Source organism: Abramis brama (assembly GCF_963993115.1).
Source record: "Abramis brama genome assembly, chromosome: 16".
Lineage (NCBI taxonomy): Eukaryota > Metazoa > Chordata > Actinopteri > Cypriniformes > Leuciscidae > Abramis > Abramis brama.
The window spans coordinates 4,369,906-4,390,709 of NC_139978.1; the positions used below are offsets into that span (position 1 = coordinate 4,369,906).

Consider the following 20,804-nt stretch of genomic DNA (forward strand, 5'->3'; position numbering starts at 1 on the left):
CGGGCGCCTCTGACGTGTGCGCCAATGATCATCACGCCATTACACATCAGAGCCCGCCAAGGGGGCGCGGCCTTAGCCTATATTATTATTTTACCGTCTATGATATTAGTCCCCGAAAAATGCCATTTTAGCAGGTTTAACGACTGAAGCGACAACTTGCCAGGTTACTATAGTGCGGCCGGCTATGCAATACTCGTTCCCTACTCTCAGGGAACTGAGGTTACGATAGTAACCGAGTAGTTCCCTTTCGAACGGTCACGCAGTGGGGACGCCATGCAAAACGCCGCACTATAAGTAACTGGTTGCCTTCTGCAGCTCAGGAGAAGCCTCAACTCAGGATTTACACACAGTTCTACAGTATAAATTACTACACCTGCTGTTAATATTTACATAGGTAAGGTATAAAAATTGCCCATAGGTTGTTTTAAAAGTTAATTTGATTACACCAAAATAAACAAGCTTTATGCATTTTGTTTGTGATTTGTGTCATGTATGACTATTGTGCATCTGACATAATACTATTATGGTAAATGTGATGTCCTAATTATATATAAAAAAAAAAATTCACAAATTTCTGGAAATTACCACCACAAAATCAGTGATTTTGATCGCAAAAATCACACAAAAAATCGTGAAATCCTGGAGGGACTGGCGGCTGCTTCTTAGCGTGACCCGCTGCAGAACTGGAGCGCCGCGGTAGGAAGTGTCTCATGGCCTGAGACGCCTTCTGCACCTCAGAATAGCGCTCCACGAAGCCCTTCACCGAGGGACCGAAGAGACCAGGTGGTGACACGGGAGCGTCCAGAAAGGTGGCGCGGTCAGAGTCTGACATGTCGGACAGCGTTAGTCACAGGTGACGCTCCGTGACGATGAGGGAGGCCATGTTACGTTCAAAGCCAAATCCGTCGCGCTCCGTAGTCAGGCCAGCCTCGTCCAGGGAGCGGAGAAGGTTGGCCTGATGTGTCTGGAGAATCGCCATGGCGTGTAACGCAGATGCGGCTTGGCCGGCAGCAGCATATGCGCGGCCGATCAGCGTCGAAGTGGTCCGGCAGGCTTTAGTGGGCAGACTTGACTTGGACTGCCATCCTGCAGAGGGCGGACACAAGTGTGTGATATCCTCTGTCCTTGGCGCCGTCAACCGCGGAGAGCGCCGAAGAAACAGAGGACCTCAGCCTGGCTGAATATGGAGCTCCCCAAAAAAATGTATGTGTTTCCATTGGGTGTATTTTCAATTCACAATTTCAGTTTGCTCAATTTGAAGGGTAATGGAAACACCCAACTGTAAAGTGTTCATCTAGATGTCAGTTTTGATGCACACTTTTTAGATTTTTGATATGTAAGACGATAAACTGTTAAATTATATATAAATATGTATTTCGCCACTGTATGGGATCACATAATATGACATACTTTGAAGCTCAATAGCATTTGAAAAGAATGTAGCCTACCTAATGGCTCATATCGGAATCTAAGATGAATGATTGAATGACCCCTCTTGAATACTGAAAACATCGAGTAATATGTTAGCTGTGTTGACATGGTACATACTGTAAATAGCTTAACATACATTACCATATGTTAACTACTTACATTTTTATCGATCTTGTATTCCCCATGTAAAAATTTAGAAACGTTTGTACCAATGCTGCATGTAACTTTGGAGACGGTCCATGAATACTGAATGTCCAACATCAAACCAACTTCATGTCAGTTTGACACGATCAGATTTTTTGGCCCAACTTTTTACACTCACTTTAGACAGGACTGGTATCGATTGTTTACATTAATTCCCACCCAATATGATTTTCGATGATCGTTTTACCATCCACATGGCAGACCCTGGTTTTGAATGGCCGTGCTATTCAAATTATTTATATTCATGTTGAGTGGTCATGAATATTTACCAGCATGGACAAGATAACAGCTGTCATGACTCATTAATGTTTTGGCCAATTAGCAAAATCTGATGGAACAGACATGTAGTCCAGAAATTATTTTCGTTTAGCCTATCTACAGCTCAGATCTAAAATTCTGATGATGTTGTAGTGACATTTTTTTAATGAAATAACCAGCGATGGTTACTCGCGCACGCGTGTTAATGAGGATCCTAATAGTGAGGCTTGTTGGTTTAATTAAAGGGAAGGTTCGGAAATCAACCTGGAGTCCTTTGCACCATGACCTCGAGACGCTGGGTTTATGAGCTATACTGGAACCAGCCACCAGGGGGGCAATCAAGACGCTTTGGCTTCACTTTTCAGCACTTGTGCGGCATGCTTGCTTACAACCAAGCGGCAACCTCCCCTTCTCTCTCTTGAAACCAACACGGAAGTAAGTTAAACTGCAATTCATTAACTGGCCGCTTGGGCTGGCTGCACAAGTGAGTCAAATCTGTATCTCCCCCATGTTAAAATTACCAACTTTACAGCAGAAAAAAAACATGTTTACAGCCTGGATCTCTATGTGGCTTTGGTCTATACAGCTAATTTTGCCCTTCATAACAACTGTGAGGGGGGTGCATTTTTTTTATAACTCATACGTTTAGTTGATTAATATTTAAATTTATGCATTTAAGGGTTTGGCCACTTGAGTGACAGGTGGGTTGTCGCTGATGTCAATGCTAGCCGTTTGTCTCAGTGTTGCCAACTTAGCGCCTTTGTCGCTATTTTTAGCGACTTTTCAGACCCCTTTAGCGACATTTTTTCAAAAAAGCGACTAGCGACAAATCTAGCTACTTTTTGGACAAACCTCAGTAACCTCCAAATGTTGCCAGCACAGTCCTGCGAGCGCGAGGTTTGCGTTCTCCTTGCCGCCACACACCTCTCTCTGCGTCTACCCTGTTCAGTGAATGGCTGAGAGAGGAGCAGCAGCACGGAACAGACGTGAATGAGTGTTGTTTCCACGGACAGACTTATCACTTATCTTTTGTTTTATATTTAAAGAATTAAGTTTGACCATTTTGTTTTGTTACTTGTGCTTATCACTTGTAATACTCACTATCACAGTGCAGTTCACCCAGTTCCCGAACTCTCTCAATTCAGATAATTTTACACATAAAAAAATAGTCATTCAACAGCTACTCGTTCTATTGTCTGACAAAAAAATATAGTCAATGAGAACAGCTTTATTGGACATTCGGCTATATTATATTATATTATATTATATTATATTATATTATATTATATTATATTATATTATAGTATGTTATATTAAAATACAGTATGTTAGCATGATTTTAACGAGAAAAAACATTAGGCAGGCAGAGCGCAAGTACGCCGCGATGACGTAATGAATATGCTAATTGACGTATGGCGTCATCTAGCGACATTTAGCGACTTTTAGGGGAGGCGTTAGCTACTTTCCTTTGAAAATAGTAGTGATGGGCATTCCGGCTCTTTTTCGTGAGCCGGCTCATTTGACTCGGCTCACTGAAAAGAGCCGGCTCTTTTTGACTCACAAACGGCTCTTTAAAAAATATATGTTTTAACTCGCTGAAAGTCCACCACACAACTGTGCAACGTGAATATTCACATTTTTAATTGTCCATAACAACCCAAAAACTAGCCTGCTTGCCTTCTAATTAATGGGCAAAGTTATGACTGACTATTTTTCTTACCTTCTTTTTTTACTTTTTAATGTGGATATTATTGAGCTTGTAGAAGTTTAGCTCTTGCGTTCTTCTGAACATCTTGCGCTGCAATTGCCCGATGTCATTTCTGAGTCATATCAGACCATAATCTGTCTCTCTTTTAAATGCATATTCCACAGTGGTAGTAGGCTACGATTGGCTGTTTTAAAATATAATTAATATCGAAACAAAATAACAAAATAACCCAGGCGGTCTCATCTAAGATACGTTTAGGCCTCTTCCAATAGTACTGACAGCTGGGCATAGCTTGCAGGTTTGCTTAGTGGCAAACTTTTTTCATTTGATTGGTTCAACCGCCACCCGCCCGAATTTAATTAAAATATTATTTTTCGTCACGTCATCCGCCTGATCCGCGGTTTATCCGCATCTCTAGTGTGTGTGTGGGAGTTTGCTCGGCCCTCCCTCGTGCAGTTTAATTGGTTGACATCGCGTGTATGATTGATAGGAACAGAATGTGAGGCTGATCAGACAGTCGAAACAAACGTGTGTGCGCCTTTAGGCCTATATAATTATGTTTTTGTTGGTTTTTGAATTAGTCAATTATTTTAAATGCATTTAAAATCATTCATTATTTCATTATTAGCCTACATAATGATTTAATTTCTATAGGCTATATTTTCTAAAAATAGAGTCGGCTCTTCAGATATGCGAGCCGGCTCCCGTCGTTCACCTACAAGAGCCGGCTCTTAGATCCGGCTCATTCGCGAACGACCCATCACTAGAAAATAGTTGGCAACACTGGTTTGTCTGCTGTTACTAGCCGTCAATTCACCTCAGCAGCAAATGTTGCTGCTGAACTTGCCTTCTCTGCAGTGTTTGTGCTTTTTTTCGGGATTATTTCATACAATTTAATACACCCATTACTTGGGTACAAAACCCACTGCTTTGGATTCCGTCGTTGTCGTCGAGTATCGTTCCAGTCACTCTGAAGTGATGGGTCCGGGCTGAGGACCCAAGCAATCCGATTGGTTCAAAGCACGTTTTATGGGTAATCGCTTTAGTGCCTGGTTACAAATCATACAAAATCACTTTATTATAGAAGACGTTTGTACTACGTTATAACGAGTCATTAATGTATTTAATGTATTTTAAATTATACGTTTCATATACTAGTATTTAACCGAAGCTATAGATTGTGAAATTAAACATTTCTCGTTGTTAGTGTGTTTTTTAGTTAGCTTAGATAGTAGCATAGCATACAGCTAACGTTATCCGATGATCGTGCTATGAGCTTTACCTGATCATATACTGCACTGATACTGCCTTACCTTACCGTATCGCGAGAACAGATTTAGATCAGGCATACTACTGGCATACTAATTGGGTCCTCAGCCCGGACCCATCACTTCAGAGTGACCGGTGTGGTGAATAATTCGGTCACTCGGTGTGATGAGTCAGGGCTTAGGACCCCGGTAGTATGACTGATCTAAATCTGTTCTCGCGATAACTTGTAATATACACAAATAAACATTATTTTATGGCTCTTTTAATAAATAAAAGTGTACTTGTAACATATTGCGCTGATTATTGCGATAAAAAATAATGACATAATTATTTGCATTACGAATTGCTGTGAATACGGTAAGGCAGTATCAGTGCAGTAATATCAGGTAAAGCTCATAGCACGATCATCGGATAACGTTAGCTGTATGCTATGCTACTATCTAAGCTAACTAAAAAACACACTAACAACGAGAAATGTTTAATTTCACAATCTATAGCTTCGGTTAAATACTAGTATATGAAACGTATAATTTAAAATACATTAAATACATTAATGACTCGTTAGTACAAACGTCTTCTATAATAAAATGATTTTGTATGATTTGTAACCAGGCACTAAAGAGATTACCCATAAAACGTGCTTTGAACCAATCGGATTGCTTGGGTCCTACGCCCGGACTCATCACACCGAGTGACCAGGGGCACGTTCAAGTTCAAAACGGTGCGCAACGTTTTGCTACGGTTTCCGGGTTGAACGTCATGTTTCCTGGAAACGGCGTGCACCGGTGTGCAACGGGGTTTGAGATACGTTTTCTCTTGTTTGGTGGGTGTGTCAGAACTGCAGTCCAATCAGCAGCAACATGTATATAAAGCACGCGGTATTAAAGTGAACTCGCACAATGGGTTCAAGGAAAGTAATTTACAAATGTGTTCGATGCAGCTCGGTATACGCAACAACTGAGTATATTAGAAGACATGTTTGTCGTAAGTTTTATTGTAAAAATATAGGATATCAACATAATGATGTAATTGTTTATATTTTTAGCTTCATTGCAAGTGTATGACATTCGGTATAGAAATAAACAATGGTAATTAAGTGCTTTTCCTAAAAATGAGAAAGAAAATGCAGGGTATTAAAACAGTATGAACTACAAATAAAGTCAGTATGTGAGGCTAAATGGATGTGTTTTAGTCTGAATTAGGTAAGATGTGTGCTTCCATTTCAGTTTCAGCAATTCCTTCACTCGATTGGGATGTTCTCTTTTGTTCTGGGCGGCAAGTGCAGTAACTGTAACATCAGGCATATTTTGTAGTATTAAACACATATTTATACCGACTTCATCAGGCTCTGAAAATTCTTCACAAAGAACACAAAGAATGGCCTTCTCAGCTGCCATAGTTGCAACTCTTGCGTCATCAGAACAGTGTGTTCAACGCATCACCGTTTCTGTTTAAAAAACGTTGTGCAACGTTTTGTCAGGGCTGAACGCAGCCCAGATTATTCACCACACCGGGAGTGACGCAAGGCCAAGATGGCGACGGCCGGCTCCGCCCACTTTAGGCTTCAAAAATGCTCTTCAGAAACCTACGGGTGACGTCACGGACGTTTTTTTAATTTTTTTGCTTCTTATGTGCAGTTTTATAAAAACCTGATTTGGTGATTTATTTAATTCCATGATGATAAAATAAGAATTATTACATTCCATATTAATATTTATTATGAAAAATAAAACAAATAAAAAGACTGCATTTTGGATACTGTACCTCTTGAAAAAAAAAAAAAAGATTCATCTATTTTATTCCTCGAAATGTTTAAAAATGTCAATTTTGCAACATATATTTAGCGGAAATGACACTGTGGTGGAAATGTTTTTGATCTTTTAAGGAAAAATTTTTAAATTATGAAATTTGATGCAGGTCCACAGTAGACAATTAAGCAAACTAATGAGAGTTTTCTGAGATTTATTTCCTAAATATTATCAGGACAAAACAGTGCTTTTATTTGAAGAACACCTAAATGTATAGACAAGAAAGTTCACAGTGAGGTGATTAATTTCTTCTTCTTCTTTCTTCTATAGCACCAGTCAGACCATGCAACTACTGTGAAGGCTGAGGACATTTATGTTCACTTTAAGGATTACTCTTCTCATTACTTTTACTCATCTACTTAACTATGATTTTTTTTATCTGTCTATGCCCTCCTTTTGAATATGAGATAGATGGGCGATGCTGTCCATTGTGTGCTCCTGGTAAGACTGATAATACAAAGTTATACCATATAGTTTACATATTTCACACAATTTGTATAATTTCAAACTTTTTATACTTTTTTATACTTTTTACTTGTTTTTTTTATTTAATGTTTTTTTCTTTTTGAATATGTTTTTTACAACAAGTATGTGAAGTTATTACTTCAGTGAATCTGCTTTATTCTGCATTGATGAATATATTTTTTCTGCATAAAAGCATTTGTTTGGTTGGATAAAAAAAAAAAAAAAACTAAATTATAAAGTCAGAATAGCTTGACAATGCATTTTGCATCACATTATTAAGTGATTTCTGTTGAAATTGAATGACACATTTTATGTGCTGCTTTTTAGGAAACTGTGTTATTTGGGACTGCACAGATGATGCCAGCACAAGGTGTGATCCATGCCCTGAATCCACATTCACTGATGAACCCAACGGCTTCTCAAAATGCTTTCAATGTACAAAGTGTGATTTAAGTGAGTGTTTCCCCCTTTAAATTTGTTCATCTTAAAATTTTGTTAGATTTATTTATTCTAAAAATAGATTTTATTAATTTGAATCAGATTGATCTTTTAATGCAGGTGATTTAGCATCTAAAGAGATGCAAGCTAGTTGCTCATGGGTAACTGTTCCTACAGTAACTAATGTAATATGGTTTCTGCTGACACATTTCTATCTTAGAGCGAGGGTTAAGAGTGAGTAAAGCCTGCACTCGGTCGTCAGATGCTGTGTGTGAGCCACTGGAAAGATTCTTCTGCACTGAAAGAGATAAACACACCTGTAGACTCGCTGAGCAACACTCTGAATGCAGACCTGGACAATACATCAGACAAGCAGGTAAATGATCACATTATATAAAGATGTTTGGGTGTTTGGCTCGACGTCATGGTGCAAAGGACCCTAGTTTGATTTTACTCCGAACCTTCCCTTTAAGAAAACAAGAGAGTTTAAAAAAGCACAATATCTTTATGTAACTACATGTCCATTGTCTACAGGCACTGGCTCCACAGATACAGTATGTGCCGACTGTAAAGCTGACACATATTCAGATGGCTCTTTATCATCCTGTAAACCACACACAAAGTAAGTGTTCACTTATACTGTTGGTGTGTGCTGTTGCTCATCATTTTACATCTGATCCTGGATATTATTCACAGGTGTGAAGCATTGGGACGTACTGAAATAAATCCAGGAACACAGTCGTCTGACAGTGAATGTGGAAAACTCCCTAATGTTACAGCCATTGCTCTTAGTGTTACAGTTACTGTAATAGTAATAGTTACAGTAATGAGTGTTCTTACAATCAGACATATTCAAAAGAAGAAATGATCTCGTCAGTCAGGTAAGCTTTAATCAATTTGTTCAGAACGTTTTTGTGGTATACTTTGAGACATACACTGTTAAATGTCGCTGTAGATTTAGCAGCACAGTACTGTAATAACCTACAGTACAATACTGCATTTCTATATTACAGTAAAGTACCGTAATTTGCATTGTATTGTGGGTAATTTTGTTTGAGCGGGAACATTTTACAGTAAATTTCAGTGTTGCTGTAACCTGGCTGTAATATGCCTGGCAATAATACAGGGTTGCTGTAAACAGAGAGCGCGCGCGCCGCCCGACTGACGTCAGAGCACAACTGCAGGCAGATGCAGATCACTCGCTGGATGAATGGATCTCACTCTGCGGATATCTGGAAATTTGGTAAGTTAATTTTGAATTTTATAATAAGGTTTTAGGATTTTACACTATAGTGTACAAATGACAGTGGAAGTTTAGCCAGCGAAAAATATGGCGTTATTTTTTAGTCAAAAGTTATGAGCGTGTAAGACATGCTGACGAGCACATTATGTTATTTCACACGCGCAAAAATGAACCTTCAGCTGGCATGATAAAAGTACTCGCGCACAAATTCAACAACCGAGAGGTGTACAGGTAGCTGCGAGCGAGCGCCTGGCATACTCTCATAGGTTAACTCTGCTTGTACAGTGGAATCCTGCTCGCGGAGTGCTGTTTTGCTCGCGCAGTGGATTTCTGCTCGCTCAGCTGATTTCTGCTCCCTCGAGTCTACACGACTTTTGACAATTTGGGGGCGGAAACCAAGGAGGGCACTGACCCTCTTATGATTGGTCACTTTCATCATGGAAAATCTTGGGAAATCCTAACCCCGCCCACCTTCTGACGCAGCGCGCGTCACTCAGCTTGCTCTGCTACTCCGGTTATCTCTGTGTATATTTTAGGCAACGAAATATGTGATAAAACACCATACTAACTATTTTCGTTTTCATTTAAAGAAATCTTAAACATGATAGCCACACAAATGTGGTTCATGCAACGCGTATTGATTATATTCACTGTGTTGACCATAAAATTTAAATGGTATTTTTTATTTTACTATTTTATTCATTTATTGTGAATTATTTCCTCCGGGACTTTTATTTTGAAATAGCGCGATTGCGGATATGTTGTGACATGTTCAGAGTGCAACAGTGAAAGCAAAACATCGCAGCTTAGCTTACGAATGCGATCTTCAAACAGTTAAGCCTTGGAAAACATTTGACTGTAAGTGATTAACAAGTTTATTCTGCTATAGTTAAGTTATGATTGTTGAATGTAATAAGTGATTGAACTAGGACAATATTGAAACGAACTTTGTAGAGAATATTTGAAATGAGAGTAAACAGTTGACTGTTATCTAACAGTATTATTGTATTTGTTTTCCTGTAATATATACATTATTTTTTGTATTTCAGTTTTACAGTAAAGAATAACCAAGAAAAGTTACGCCTTGGCACTTTATTCCAAAATGTTCACTATCTGTCTAATGGAGCACAGTGACGTTCTATGAGGGCAGAATAGTAAAAAGTCAAATCTTACAGCGGGCTAAGCTTAACAAGGTTGCATGAACAGCTCATGATACTGCGGTCTTCCAAGAGACTTCCTCATCTTGAAGATAAGGTGCAACTCAAAATGGATCAACAACAAGGAGCAAACTACCAACCAACTGAGGAAGAGGAGCACACAAGGAAATCCACTGAGCCTCTTCAGCAGATGGAAACACGATCACGATCATCCAGGTCATCATTATCAAAGAGGTCCAGCACAAGCTCAGCAGCCATGAGAGCCAAAGCAAAAGCGGTTGCAGCACGAGCTCAAATTGCATATGCAGAGAAAGAGGCACTTATGATCAAACAAAAAGCAGAACTTGAAGCAAGTTTGATGAAGCAAAAAGCAGATTTGGATGCCAGTCTACACATCCTACAGGTTGAACGTGCAGCAGCAGTCGCTTCAGCTGAAGCAGCAGCATATGAGGAAGAAGAATGTGAAAGTGGCAAATTCAATGTAAAATCAGTTCCTGACCTGCAGCCAGTCAATGTTGCTCAGCGTACCTGTGAGTATGTACAACAGCACTCACGAGAATCCTTCACAGAACTTCCACTTGATGAGTCATTAGGAACCAAATTTAAGCCTCCATTACCTGCAGTTACAGCAAAAATTGACCATAAATTGCTGGCGCCTCATAATGCAGATGTAGACAATCTGTGTTTTACAAATCAAAAGATTGGTTCTGTAAAAAAAGAGGCAAAAAATGAGAATGATGTGAAACGAACATTACTGAATCCTTCACATTATGTACCAGAGACACAAGTTTCATCAGATCTAACCAAATATCTGATCAGACGTGAAATGGTCAGTTCTGGTCTTCTCAAATTTGATGACTGCCCAGAGAACTACTGGGCGTGGAAAGCCTCTTTTGTCAATTCAACTAGAGAACTGAATCTAACAGCCAGAGAGGAGTTGGATTTGATGGTAAAATGGCTAGGAAAAGACTCCTCTGAACAGGTCAAAAGAATAAGATCTGTGCATGCTCTTAATGCAATAGCAGCAATCAGTATGGCTTGGCAGCGTTTAGAGGAGTGCTATGGAGCACCTGAAGTGATTGAGAACGCACTTCTAAAGAAAATTGAGAATCTACCAAAACTGTCAAACAAAGACAACCACAAATTGAGAGAGTTAGGAGATATCCTTCTCGAACTGGAATGTGCTAAAGCTGACGGGTATCTTCCAGGCCTTGCTTATCTCGACACTCCACGTGGGGTTAATCCAATAGTAGAAAAATTGCCCATAAGCCTTCAAGACAAATGGATTGTCCAGGGGTCCAAATACAAGGAGGATTATGAGGTAGCATTCCCACCCTTTGCCTTTTTCTCAAAGTTTGTGAGAAATCAAGCTAAAATAAGGAATGACCCCAGTTTTTCATTCTACACTTCTGGTAATCAATCAACATCAAGCAGAGTCGAACCTAACAAATTCAGTGTAAGGAGTTCTGTAACTGTACATCGAACAGAGGTGTCATCACAGACGTATGACCTACAGTCTAAACAGTATCAGAAACTAACTGAAAGTCCAGATAGGCTTTGTCCTATTCATCGCAAGCCTCATCCACTCAAAAAGTGTAGGACCTTTAGAGAGAGACCAATAGAGGAGCGTATATCTTTTCTAAAAGAAAATCGTATCTGCTTCAGATGCTGTGACTCTACGAAGCATATTGCAAAAAATTGCAAAGCACCTGTCAAATGCTCTGACTGTAACAGCGAGAGACATGTTTCTGCTCTGCACTCAGATTCACCATTTCTAACATCAGATAAGCCTGTCAAGGAGAAAGAGCAATGCGGGGAGCAGACTGATATCTCACCTACCTCGGTTACTTCAAAATGCACAGAGATATGTGGTGAGTCCGATCATGCAAGATCATGTTCTAAAATTTGTCTGGTGACAGTGTATCCTACTGGCAAAAGAGAGAAAGCGGTCAGGGTATATGCGGTCTTGGATGAACAAAGTAACAGATCTTTAGCCAAGACAGAGTTTTTCAATCTTTTCGAGATCAAAGCAAGCTTCGCACCTTACACTATTAAGACATGTGCTGGGGTAAATCAGACTTCTGGACGGAGAGCCACCAACTTTATGGTAGAATCTATAGATGGACTGACAAAACTCTCATTACCAACCTTGATCGAGTGTGATATGCTGCCAGATGACAGGACAGAGATTCCCTCTCCAGATGTTGCACAGCATTATCCTCATCTATCGCCAGTTCTAAATCAAATCCCGTCTGTTGATCCTGATGCTCCTATCCTTTTACTTTTAGGAAGGGATATTCTGAGGGTGCACAAAGTTAGAGAGCAGATAAATGGACCCAATGATGCTCCATATGCTCAGCGACTGGATCTTGGATGGGTGATCGTTGGGGAAGTTTGCCTGGGAACAGCACATCGACCTTTGAGTGTAAATGTCTATCGAACACATGTGCATAGTAATGGCCGCACATCATATCTCTCCCCTTGCCCAAAACAGATTCAAGTGAAGGAATGTATTGGTGAGATACCAAAGCAGCTTATCATGTCATCAGAATATGATGTAAGATCAGGTGCAAGGAAAATGACTGATAACCAGGGTTGTGCAGTGTTCCAAAGAACACCAGATGACGACAAGCTTGGGCTGTCTGTGGAGGATAAAGCTTTTTTAGAAATCATGGACAGAGATGTCTTCCAGGATTCTGCAAACAGCTGGGTCGCACCATTACCCTTTCGCTCCCCAAGGTCTCGTTTGCCAAATAATAGAGATCAGGCAATGAAACGCCTCATGTCACTTCGCAAAACTCTGGATAAAAAACCTGAGATGAAACGTCAGTTCATTGAATTCATGCAAAAGCTTTTTGACAATGACCATGCAGAGCATGCCCCTCCTGTGGATAAAGAAGAGGAGAGTTGGTACCTTCCCATGTTTGGTGTGTACCACCCACAAAAACCTGACCAAATCAGGGTTGTGTTTGACTCAAGTGCAGAATTTGAAGGAATGTCACTTAACAAGGTGTTACTCAGTGGACCTGATTTAAACAATACACTCCTTGGAGTTCTCATGAGGTTCCGAAAAGAGAACATTGCAGTGACAGCGGATGTGCAGCAGATGTTTTATTGTTTTGTAGTACGTGAAGACCACAGAGATTATTTAAGGTTTTTGTGGTATGAGGATAACGACCTAGATAAAAGGGTAACTCAGTACAGGATGAAAGTCCATGTATTTGGAAACAGTCCTTCACCTGCTGTGGCAATTTACTGCATGAGACGAGCTGCTCTTCAGGGAGAAAATGAGTATGGCTTCGATGCCAAGCACTTTGTTGTGAGAAATTTTTATGTTGATGATGGGCTGACTTCAGTCTCCACTTCTGAGGAAGCCGTTAACCTCTTCAAAAACACACAAAAAATGCTTGCAGAGTCAAATCTTAGATTACACAAAATCGCATCCAACAGCAAAACCGTCATGGAAGCATTTCCCAAAGAGGATCATGCCAAAGACTTGAAGGACTTAGACCTAGGAGTTGATAATTTGCCTGTTCAACACAGTCTGGGTCTCTCTTGGAACCTAGAGACTGACAGGTTTAACTTTCAAGTGAATCAAGAGGAGAAGCCATTTACAAGAAGGGGCATTCTATCCACAGTGAATAGCCTATTCGACCCCCTTGGATTTCTGGCTCCTGTCGTAGTGCGAGGAAAAGCTTTACTCAGAGAACTTTCATCTGAACAGAACGACTGGGACGCACCTCTTTCAAAAGAAAGACAAGGAGAGTGGAATGAATGGAGAAATTCTCTAATGACATTGGAACATTTGCAGATTAAGAGACCGTATGTACCTGTTCCACTGTCTGCCGTACAAAGAAAAGAACTGTGCCTCTTCTCAGATGCATCCACAGTTGCAATAGGAGCAGTAGCTTACCTTAGGGTAGTTGATGCTGATAACCAATGCCAAGTTGGGTTTGTCATGGGGAAAGCAAAGTTAGCCCCTCGTCCAGCTCACACCATACCTCGTTTAGAATTATGTGCAGCTGTACTAGCAGTGGAAATGTATGAAACGATCAGGGATGAGATTGATGAGGAAATAGACTCAGTTCGGTTCTTCACAGACAGTAGGGTAGTCTTAGGATATATCCATAATGTCACAAAGAGATTTTATTTATACGTAGCCAATCGGGTAACTCGAATAAGGAAATCAACACATCCTGATCAGTGGTTTTATGTGAATACCAACAACAACCCAGCAGACCTTGCCACTAGAGCTGTGTCAGCGGAACGCTTACAGTACACATGTTGGCTTTCTGGGCCACAATTTCTACTTCAGAGTAAGGCTCAAGAATTGACTGAGACCTTTGAATTGGTGGAACCTGATGCTGAAATTCGACCAGACGTTTCAGTCCTTGCAACCAAGATTTCTGCAGCTCAGCTAACCTCTCACAGATTTGAGAGGTTCTCCAGCTGGGGAGTTCTTTGTAAGTCAATAGCTCGACTAATTCATGTTGCAAGATCCTATTGTGGAAAAACAGATGACACGCATTGCAAAGGTTGGCATCACTGCACCAAATCTTGCAGCATAAGTGAGTTGACACAAGCCAAGAATACAATCATACGCTGTGTGCAACATGAAACATTTAAGGAAGAGTTTGAGTGCCTTAAAAACGGGGTGGTCCTTGCAAAACGAAGCCTCCTTAAAAAACTAAATCCAGTAATTGATGAGGATGGTTTGCTGAGAGTTGGCGGTCGTGTATCTTCTTCAGACCTGTCTCAAAGAGAAAAGCATCCTCTCATTATTCCTCACAAGCACCATGTTGCCATCCTCCTGGTAAGACACTATCATAACCAGGTAGCACACCAGGGTCGCCATTTTACTGATGGAGCCATCAGAGCAGCTGGATTTTGGATAATAGGGAGCAAACGTCTCGTTTCTAACAATATTCACAACTGTGTTATCTGCCGAAAGCTTAGAGGGAAATTGCAGATTCAAAGAATGGCAGACTTGCCTGCAGACAGGCTGTCTTCAGAACCACCTTTTACTAACGTGGGCATTGATGTGTTTGGCCCATGGAGTGTAGTCACACGGCGTACAAGAGGTGGCAGTGCGGATTCAAAACGCTGGGCAGTGATCTTCGTATGCATGTCTGTCAGAGCCGTGCATATTGAACTAATTGAATCTATGTCGACGGCAAGTTTCATCAATGCATTGCGACGATTTTTCTCCATCCGTGGTCCAGCAAAACTACTTCGCTCTGATAGAGGTACAAATTTTGTTGGTGCCTGCAAAGAGTTGAAAATAAATGTGAACGACACAGAGGTAAACCATTATCTTAAAGATAAAGGATGTACATGGATTTTCAATCCACCCCATGCTTCCCACATGGGGGGATCTTGGGAGAGACTCATTGGAGTTGCAAGACGAATTCTGGATGGTATGCTGATTCAAAAACCCACACGTCTCACACATGAGGTTTTGGCAACTCTAATGGCGGAAGTTATGGCAATTGTAAATGCCAGGCCTTTGGTACCAGTGTCTACGGACCCAGAAGCACCTGAAATACTCACTCCAGCATTGCTGTTGACACAGAAAAGGGATGCAGTTTCAGCTCCTGAGGGAAATTTTGATACAGCTAATCTTCATTTGAATCAATGGAAACAAGTGCAGTGTCTTGCTGATACTTTTTGGAAAAGATGGCGAAGTGAGTACTTGTCGACACTGCAGAATCGAAAAAAGTGGCTTGATGAAAGACCAAATGTGAATATTGGTGACGTTGTACTTTTGAAAGAAAGTCAGGCACCAAGGAACAACTGGCCTGTTGGACTTGTTGTAAAAACCTTTCCAAGTGCAGACAAAATGGTTCGAAAAGTGGAAGTGAAAATTGTTGACCAAGGAACCACTAAATTCTTTCTGAGACCAATCTCAGAAATAGTTGTCCTCTTCTCTCAGAAACTATAGAGACATTTATCAAAGACTCTTAAAGTAAAACAACTTTTTGATAATTGATAAGTAGTGGCATAATTTCATTATACCATGCGGGGAGTGTGTTGACCATAAAATTTAAATGGTATTTTTTATTTTACTATTTTATTCATTTATTGTGAATTATTTCCTCCGGGACTTTTATTTTGAAATAGCGCGATTGCGGATATGTTGTGACATGTTCAGAGTGCAACAGTGAAAGCAAAACATCGCAGCTTAGCTTACGAATGCGATCTTCAAACAGTTAAGCCTTGGAAAACATTTGACTGTAAGTGATTAACAAGTTTATTCTGCTATAGTTAAGTTATGATTGTTGAATGTAATAAGTGATTGAACTAGGACAATATTGAAACGAACTTTGTAGAGAATATTTGAAATGAGAGTAAACAGTTGACTGTTATCTAACAGTATTATTGTATTTGTTTTCCTGTAATATATACATTATTTTTTGTATTTCAGTTTTACAGTAAAGAATAACCAAGAAAAGTTACGCCTTGGCACTTTATTCCAAAATGTTCACTATCTGTCTAATGGAGCACAGTGACGTTCTATGAGGGCAGAATATTCACTGCACATAACGTTTGCCTATTTATAAAACAAAACAAAATATAAAACACAAACCTGCCTCTTTTCGTTTTAAATATAATATAAAAACATTAAACATTTTAATATGGCCCAGGCAATTGTACTAAACAACAGATTTTGCAGTAAACAACATTACAGTTTTTAAATTTTTAAATACAATTATTACAATTTAAAATGACAAAACTCAACCCAGTCTCTTTTTGTTAAATTTCAGTTTTATCAATATTAGCCATTATAAAAGTATAAGTAAAAGGTACAAGAAGCTATACAAATAAAGCAAACAATTCAGTCAAACACACAAAGTCAGCGCTCTAGTCTAACCATACAACGGTAAAGTTAAATAGCTTATAAAGTTATGAAACTTCCCCTCAGCCAAAGCGATTGGCCAGGGAATAAATTATAGATTCACGAGACCAAAAATCGCCCGTTAGATATACACAAGACGAATTATATCTCATGTTTAACCACTACAGAGACGCCAGAGAAAGCGGCGAACGTCAGAACGACTATAGCCGAGGAAAGGCTGTTCCAGGCGGGGTACATGAGCGCCGAGCGCCCGGTCATCGTTGTATGGTTAGACTAGAGCGCTGACTTTGTATGTTTGACTGAATTGTTTGCTTTATTTGTATAGCTTCTTATACCTTTTACTTATACTTTTATCATGGCTAATATTGATAAAACTGAAATTTAACAAAAAGAGACTGGGTTGAGTTTTGTCATTTTAAATTGTAATAATTGTATTTAAAAATTTTAAAACTGTAATGTTGTTTACTGCAAATTCTGTTGTTTAGTACAAATGCACATATTGCCTGGGCCATATTAAAATGTTTAATGTTTTTATATTATATTTAAAACGAAAAGAGGCAGGTTTGTGTTTTATATTTTGTTTTTTTTTATAAATAGGCAAACGTTATGTGCAGTGAATATAATCAATACGCGCTGCATGAACCACATTTGTGTGGCTATCATGTTTAAGATTTCTTTAAATGAAAACGAAAATAGTTAGTATGGTGTTTTATCACATATTTCGTTGCCTAAAATATACACAGAGATAACCGGAGTAGCAGAGCGAGCTGAGTGACGCGCGCTGCGTCAGAAGGTGGGCGGGGTTAGGATTTCCCAAGATTTTCCATGATGAAAGTGACCAATCATAAGAGGGTCAGTGCCCTCCTTGGTTTCCGCCCCCAAATTGTCAAAAGTCGTGTAGACTCGAGGGAGCAGAAATCAGCTGAGCGAGCAGAAATCCACTGCGCGAGCAAAACAGCACTCCGCGAGCAGAAGCCCGCTGCGCGCGAGCAGGATTCCACTGTACAAGCAGAGTTAACCTATGAGAGTATGCCAGGCGCTCGCTCGCAGCTACCTGTACACCTCTCGGTTGTTGAATTTGTGCGCGAGTACTTTTATCAAGCTGAAGGTTCATTTTTGCGCGTGTGAAATAACATAATGTGCTCGTGAGCATGTCTTACACGCTCATAACTTTTGACTAAAAAATAACGCCATAGAAAAACACCGTTAGCAGCTAGTTAGATCTGCTCTTTCACCCCGTTGCTTGTCGCGACATTTTCAAATCTAACTCGAGTTTTGAACATTGAATTAACATTACCTTACGGTTTATTTCGACCAAAACAGACTTGGTGATTGTTGGAACGGTGGAAGGACAAATCGAAGTGGTTAATTAACGTTAAATGTGTTATACGATGGTCTGTGAGATAAAATTACTGCATTTGACATGTTACGTTTGAAGGATCTTATGATAACAAAAATGTCTAACGTTAACTGTTAACTGTTATCTAGGGATCCTTTCCATAACATCCGAGCCCGTCAGTGGTAAAAACAAGCACGTTATTTTGCTCAAACTGCTATATTTGCAGTCCGTTTCTCGGATGGAAAAATGCTGCACTTTCATTTGCATCGCAAAATGGGTGATTTGGGCTAAGAGAGATTGGCTATTGGTACCAGTTTAGCCTTTTATTTCATTTCTATTTAGGCGGGAGACCCAGTTCTGTAGCATTGTGATTTGTAATGACAAATAGCCTAATGATTATTATAATAATTAAAAATATGAATAAAGGTGTACATTGTTCAAAAAAAAAAACTATCAGAGTTAATAATGATCAATTAGGCAACAAAGACAAGTAAAATACATGCCAAAAAAGCAAGTTAGAATATTTAGAGGGGTAAAGTGAAGCTTATTTTTATTAACCTAGATGTATTGTAAGCAGATGTATGAAATATATGTCCTCAACAAGAAACATAACAGTTAACTGAATAATATGTATTTTGATTTCTTACAGCTCTACATTGTGGGACAATTTTATTTGCAGCCTGGGAAGGAGTTTTCTGTAAGTATTAGCCATGTTAATACAATGTTTTAAACTTAAAGGTTTAAAATCTAAAGGTTATATATATATATTTTTTTTTATTGGCTGTTTTTTTTATTAAATTTTTGTTATTTCTACATAATTTTCTTTTACAATTTCTCTCTTACACTGTCTGCTCATCTTTATTGGTGCTGTGGATAACAGGTTTTGTCATACGTGTTTTTGTGTGTCATGTCTTTTTCAGTTTTGGTCACCGCCAGGTTCCAGTACCACCTCAAAGTCCCAGCCAAATTTTAAAGTATGTCCAGCTACAGCTGCAAGGAAATTATTTAAATGAATAACATGACATACAACACAGTTAATCAGCTTCACTGTGTTTTCAGCTGTTGGAGGCCTGATAGATGCTGTGATTTGAAATTGTCTCCACATCAGGACCGGTGCCATCCCGAACCCAAGACCCCCCCAACACCACCAAACGAGTTACTGTTAAAGGATTAGTTCACTTTCAAAAAAAATTTTGCTAATAATTTACTCACCCCGATGTCATCCAAAATATCCATGTCTTTCTTTCTTCAGTCGAAAAGAAATTAAGGTTTTTGAGGAAAACATTCCAGGATTTTTCTACACAGAATGGACTTCAATGGCAACCAACTATTCCAATGTTCAGAGAAGGTTCAAATGTCCGTCTCAATGCAGCTTCAAAGTCTCGACACGATCCCAGTCAAGAAATAAGGGTATAATATATATATATATATATATATATATATACATATATATATATATACTTTTTAACCCCTTAACTGTCACCGTCCCGGTACCGGGATGCCTAAGTTTACTGCACTATATTACTATTAAATCCTAATCTAATCATGACAAACTATATATCATTGGAAAGGTCTAAGACTCCTAAATAGATATTTTGCCACTGTTTTTTGTTAAAAATTATGTAGGAACAAAAATAGATTAATTTATGACAAGAGTGCACCTCAAAAAATCGACATCATAACAGGAGTTCTGGCCTTTGTCACAAAAAGTCCCAAAAAAAAGCTTAAATGAACAATTTGGCCGTGTGTCCACCAAAGCGTTTTTTCACACGTATTTTTTAAAAAAAATTCAATGGGAGCACCGCGTTTTTTAAACGCCATAAGCGTAACGAGGCGCTGAGTTTTTTTGGTTTTTTTTGCGCTGAAGCACTGAGCACTCTGCGTTTTTACAGGTCGCTGAGAGTTGAATGTTCAACTTTGGGTAAAACGCAGCACTCATCACTGTCACTTTTTTCCCAGCTGTCCAATCACAGTGGAGGAGGGGCGGGACTAATACCACACCGACCAACCGCCACATTCTGCTTATACAACGTCAACAGATGACGACAACAAGCATAATAACGGAACAAAATCATTTAAAACAAGAGCCAGAGAAAATACATTACATTGTATGGATATTTTAATATAGAATCAACAAAATATGTGTGAAATGAGATACTAGTAACACTTTTGCGGATATTCCGCATCATAATAAGCAAAGTTTCTCAAAAAAAAAAACGCTGCGCTGCCAAAACGCTCTCAAGCGCTCACAGCTAGCCGTTTTCAGCAGAGCACATAGCATTTTCAGCTGGCTAAAAACACTTGGTGGACACACGGCCTGTCAATGAGACCAAACATATGTTTACATTGCTAAAAGTGGTTGTTAGGGGTGTTGTGTAGTGAACTGTTGGGTGAAGCGGTCATAGCTGTTTTATCGTGAATAAAACACAGCTTTTGACCAATCAGAATCAAGGACTGGAACAAACCGTTTCATAATGCCAAATGAGGATCATGGCTTAACCACTCTATATTTTTGTATGTATCAGAGTTTTAATAGGTATAACATGATTCATTGTTCATTTTAATCCTCTTAAAAAAAATCATACAAAAAAAATTTGTCTTTAAGAACTGAGTAAGTAATAATGATGT

General features: G+C 39.3%; 1 protein-coding gene across 1 annotated transcript in view; it reads left to right on the forward strand.

The window, feature by feature from the left end:
* Positions 1-19,578, forward strand: part of LOC311066118 (tumor necrosis factor receptor superfamily member 14-like) — a 67,124-nt gene extending 47,546 nt beyond the window's left edge. Inside the window, exons 4-7 of the mRNA XM_084087125.1 lie at positions 7,802-7,957; positions 8,116-8,203; positions 8,278-8,462; positions 19,236-19,578. Of these exons, the coding sequence (XP_083943251.1) occupies positions 7,802-7,957; positions 8,116-8,203; positions 8,278-8,449 (416 nt within the window). The 3' untranslated portion in view covers positions 8,450-8,462; positions 19,236-19,578. The remainder of the gene's footprint in view (positions 1-7,801; positions 7,958-8,115; positions 8,204-8,277; positions 8,463-19,235) is intronic.
* The last annotated feature ends 1,226 nt before the right edge of the window (positions 19,579-20,804 follow it).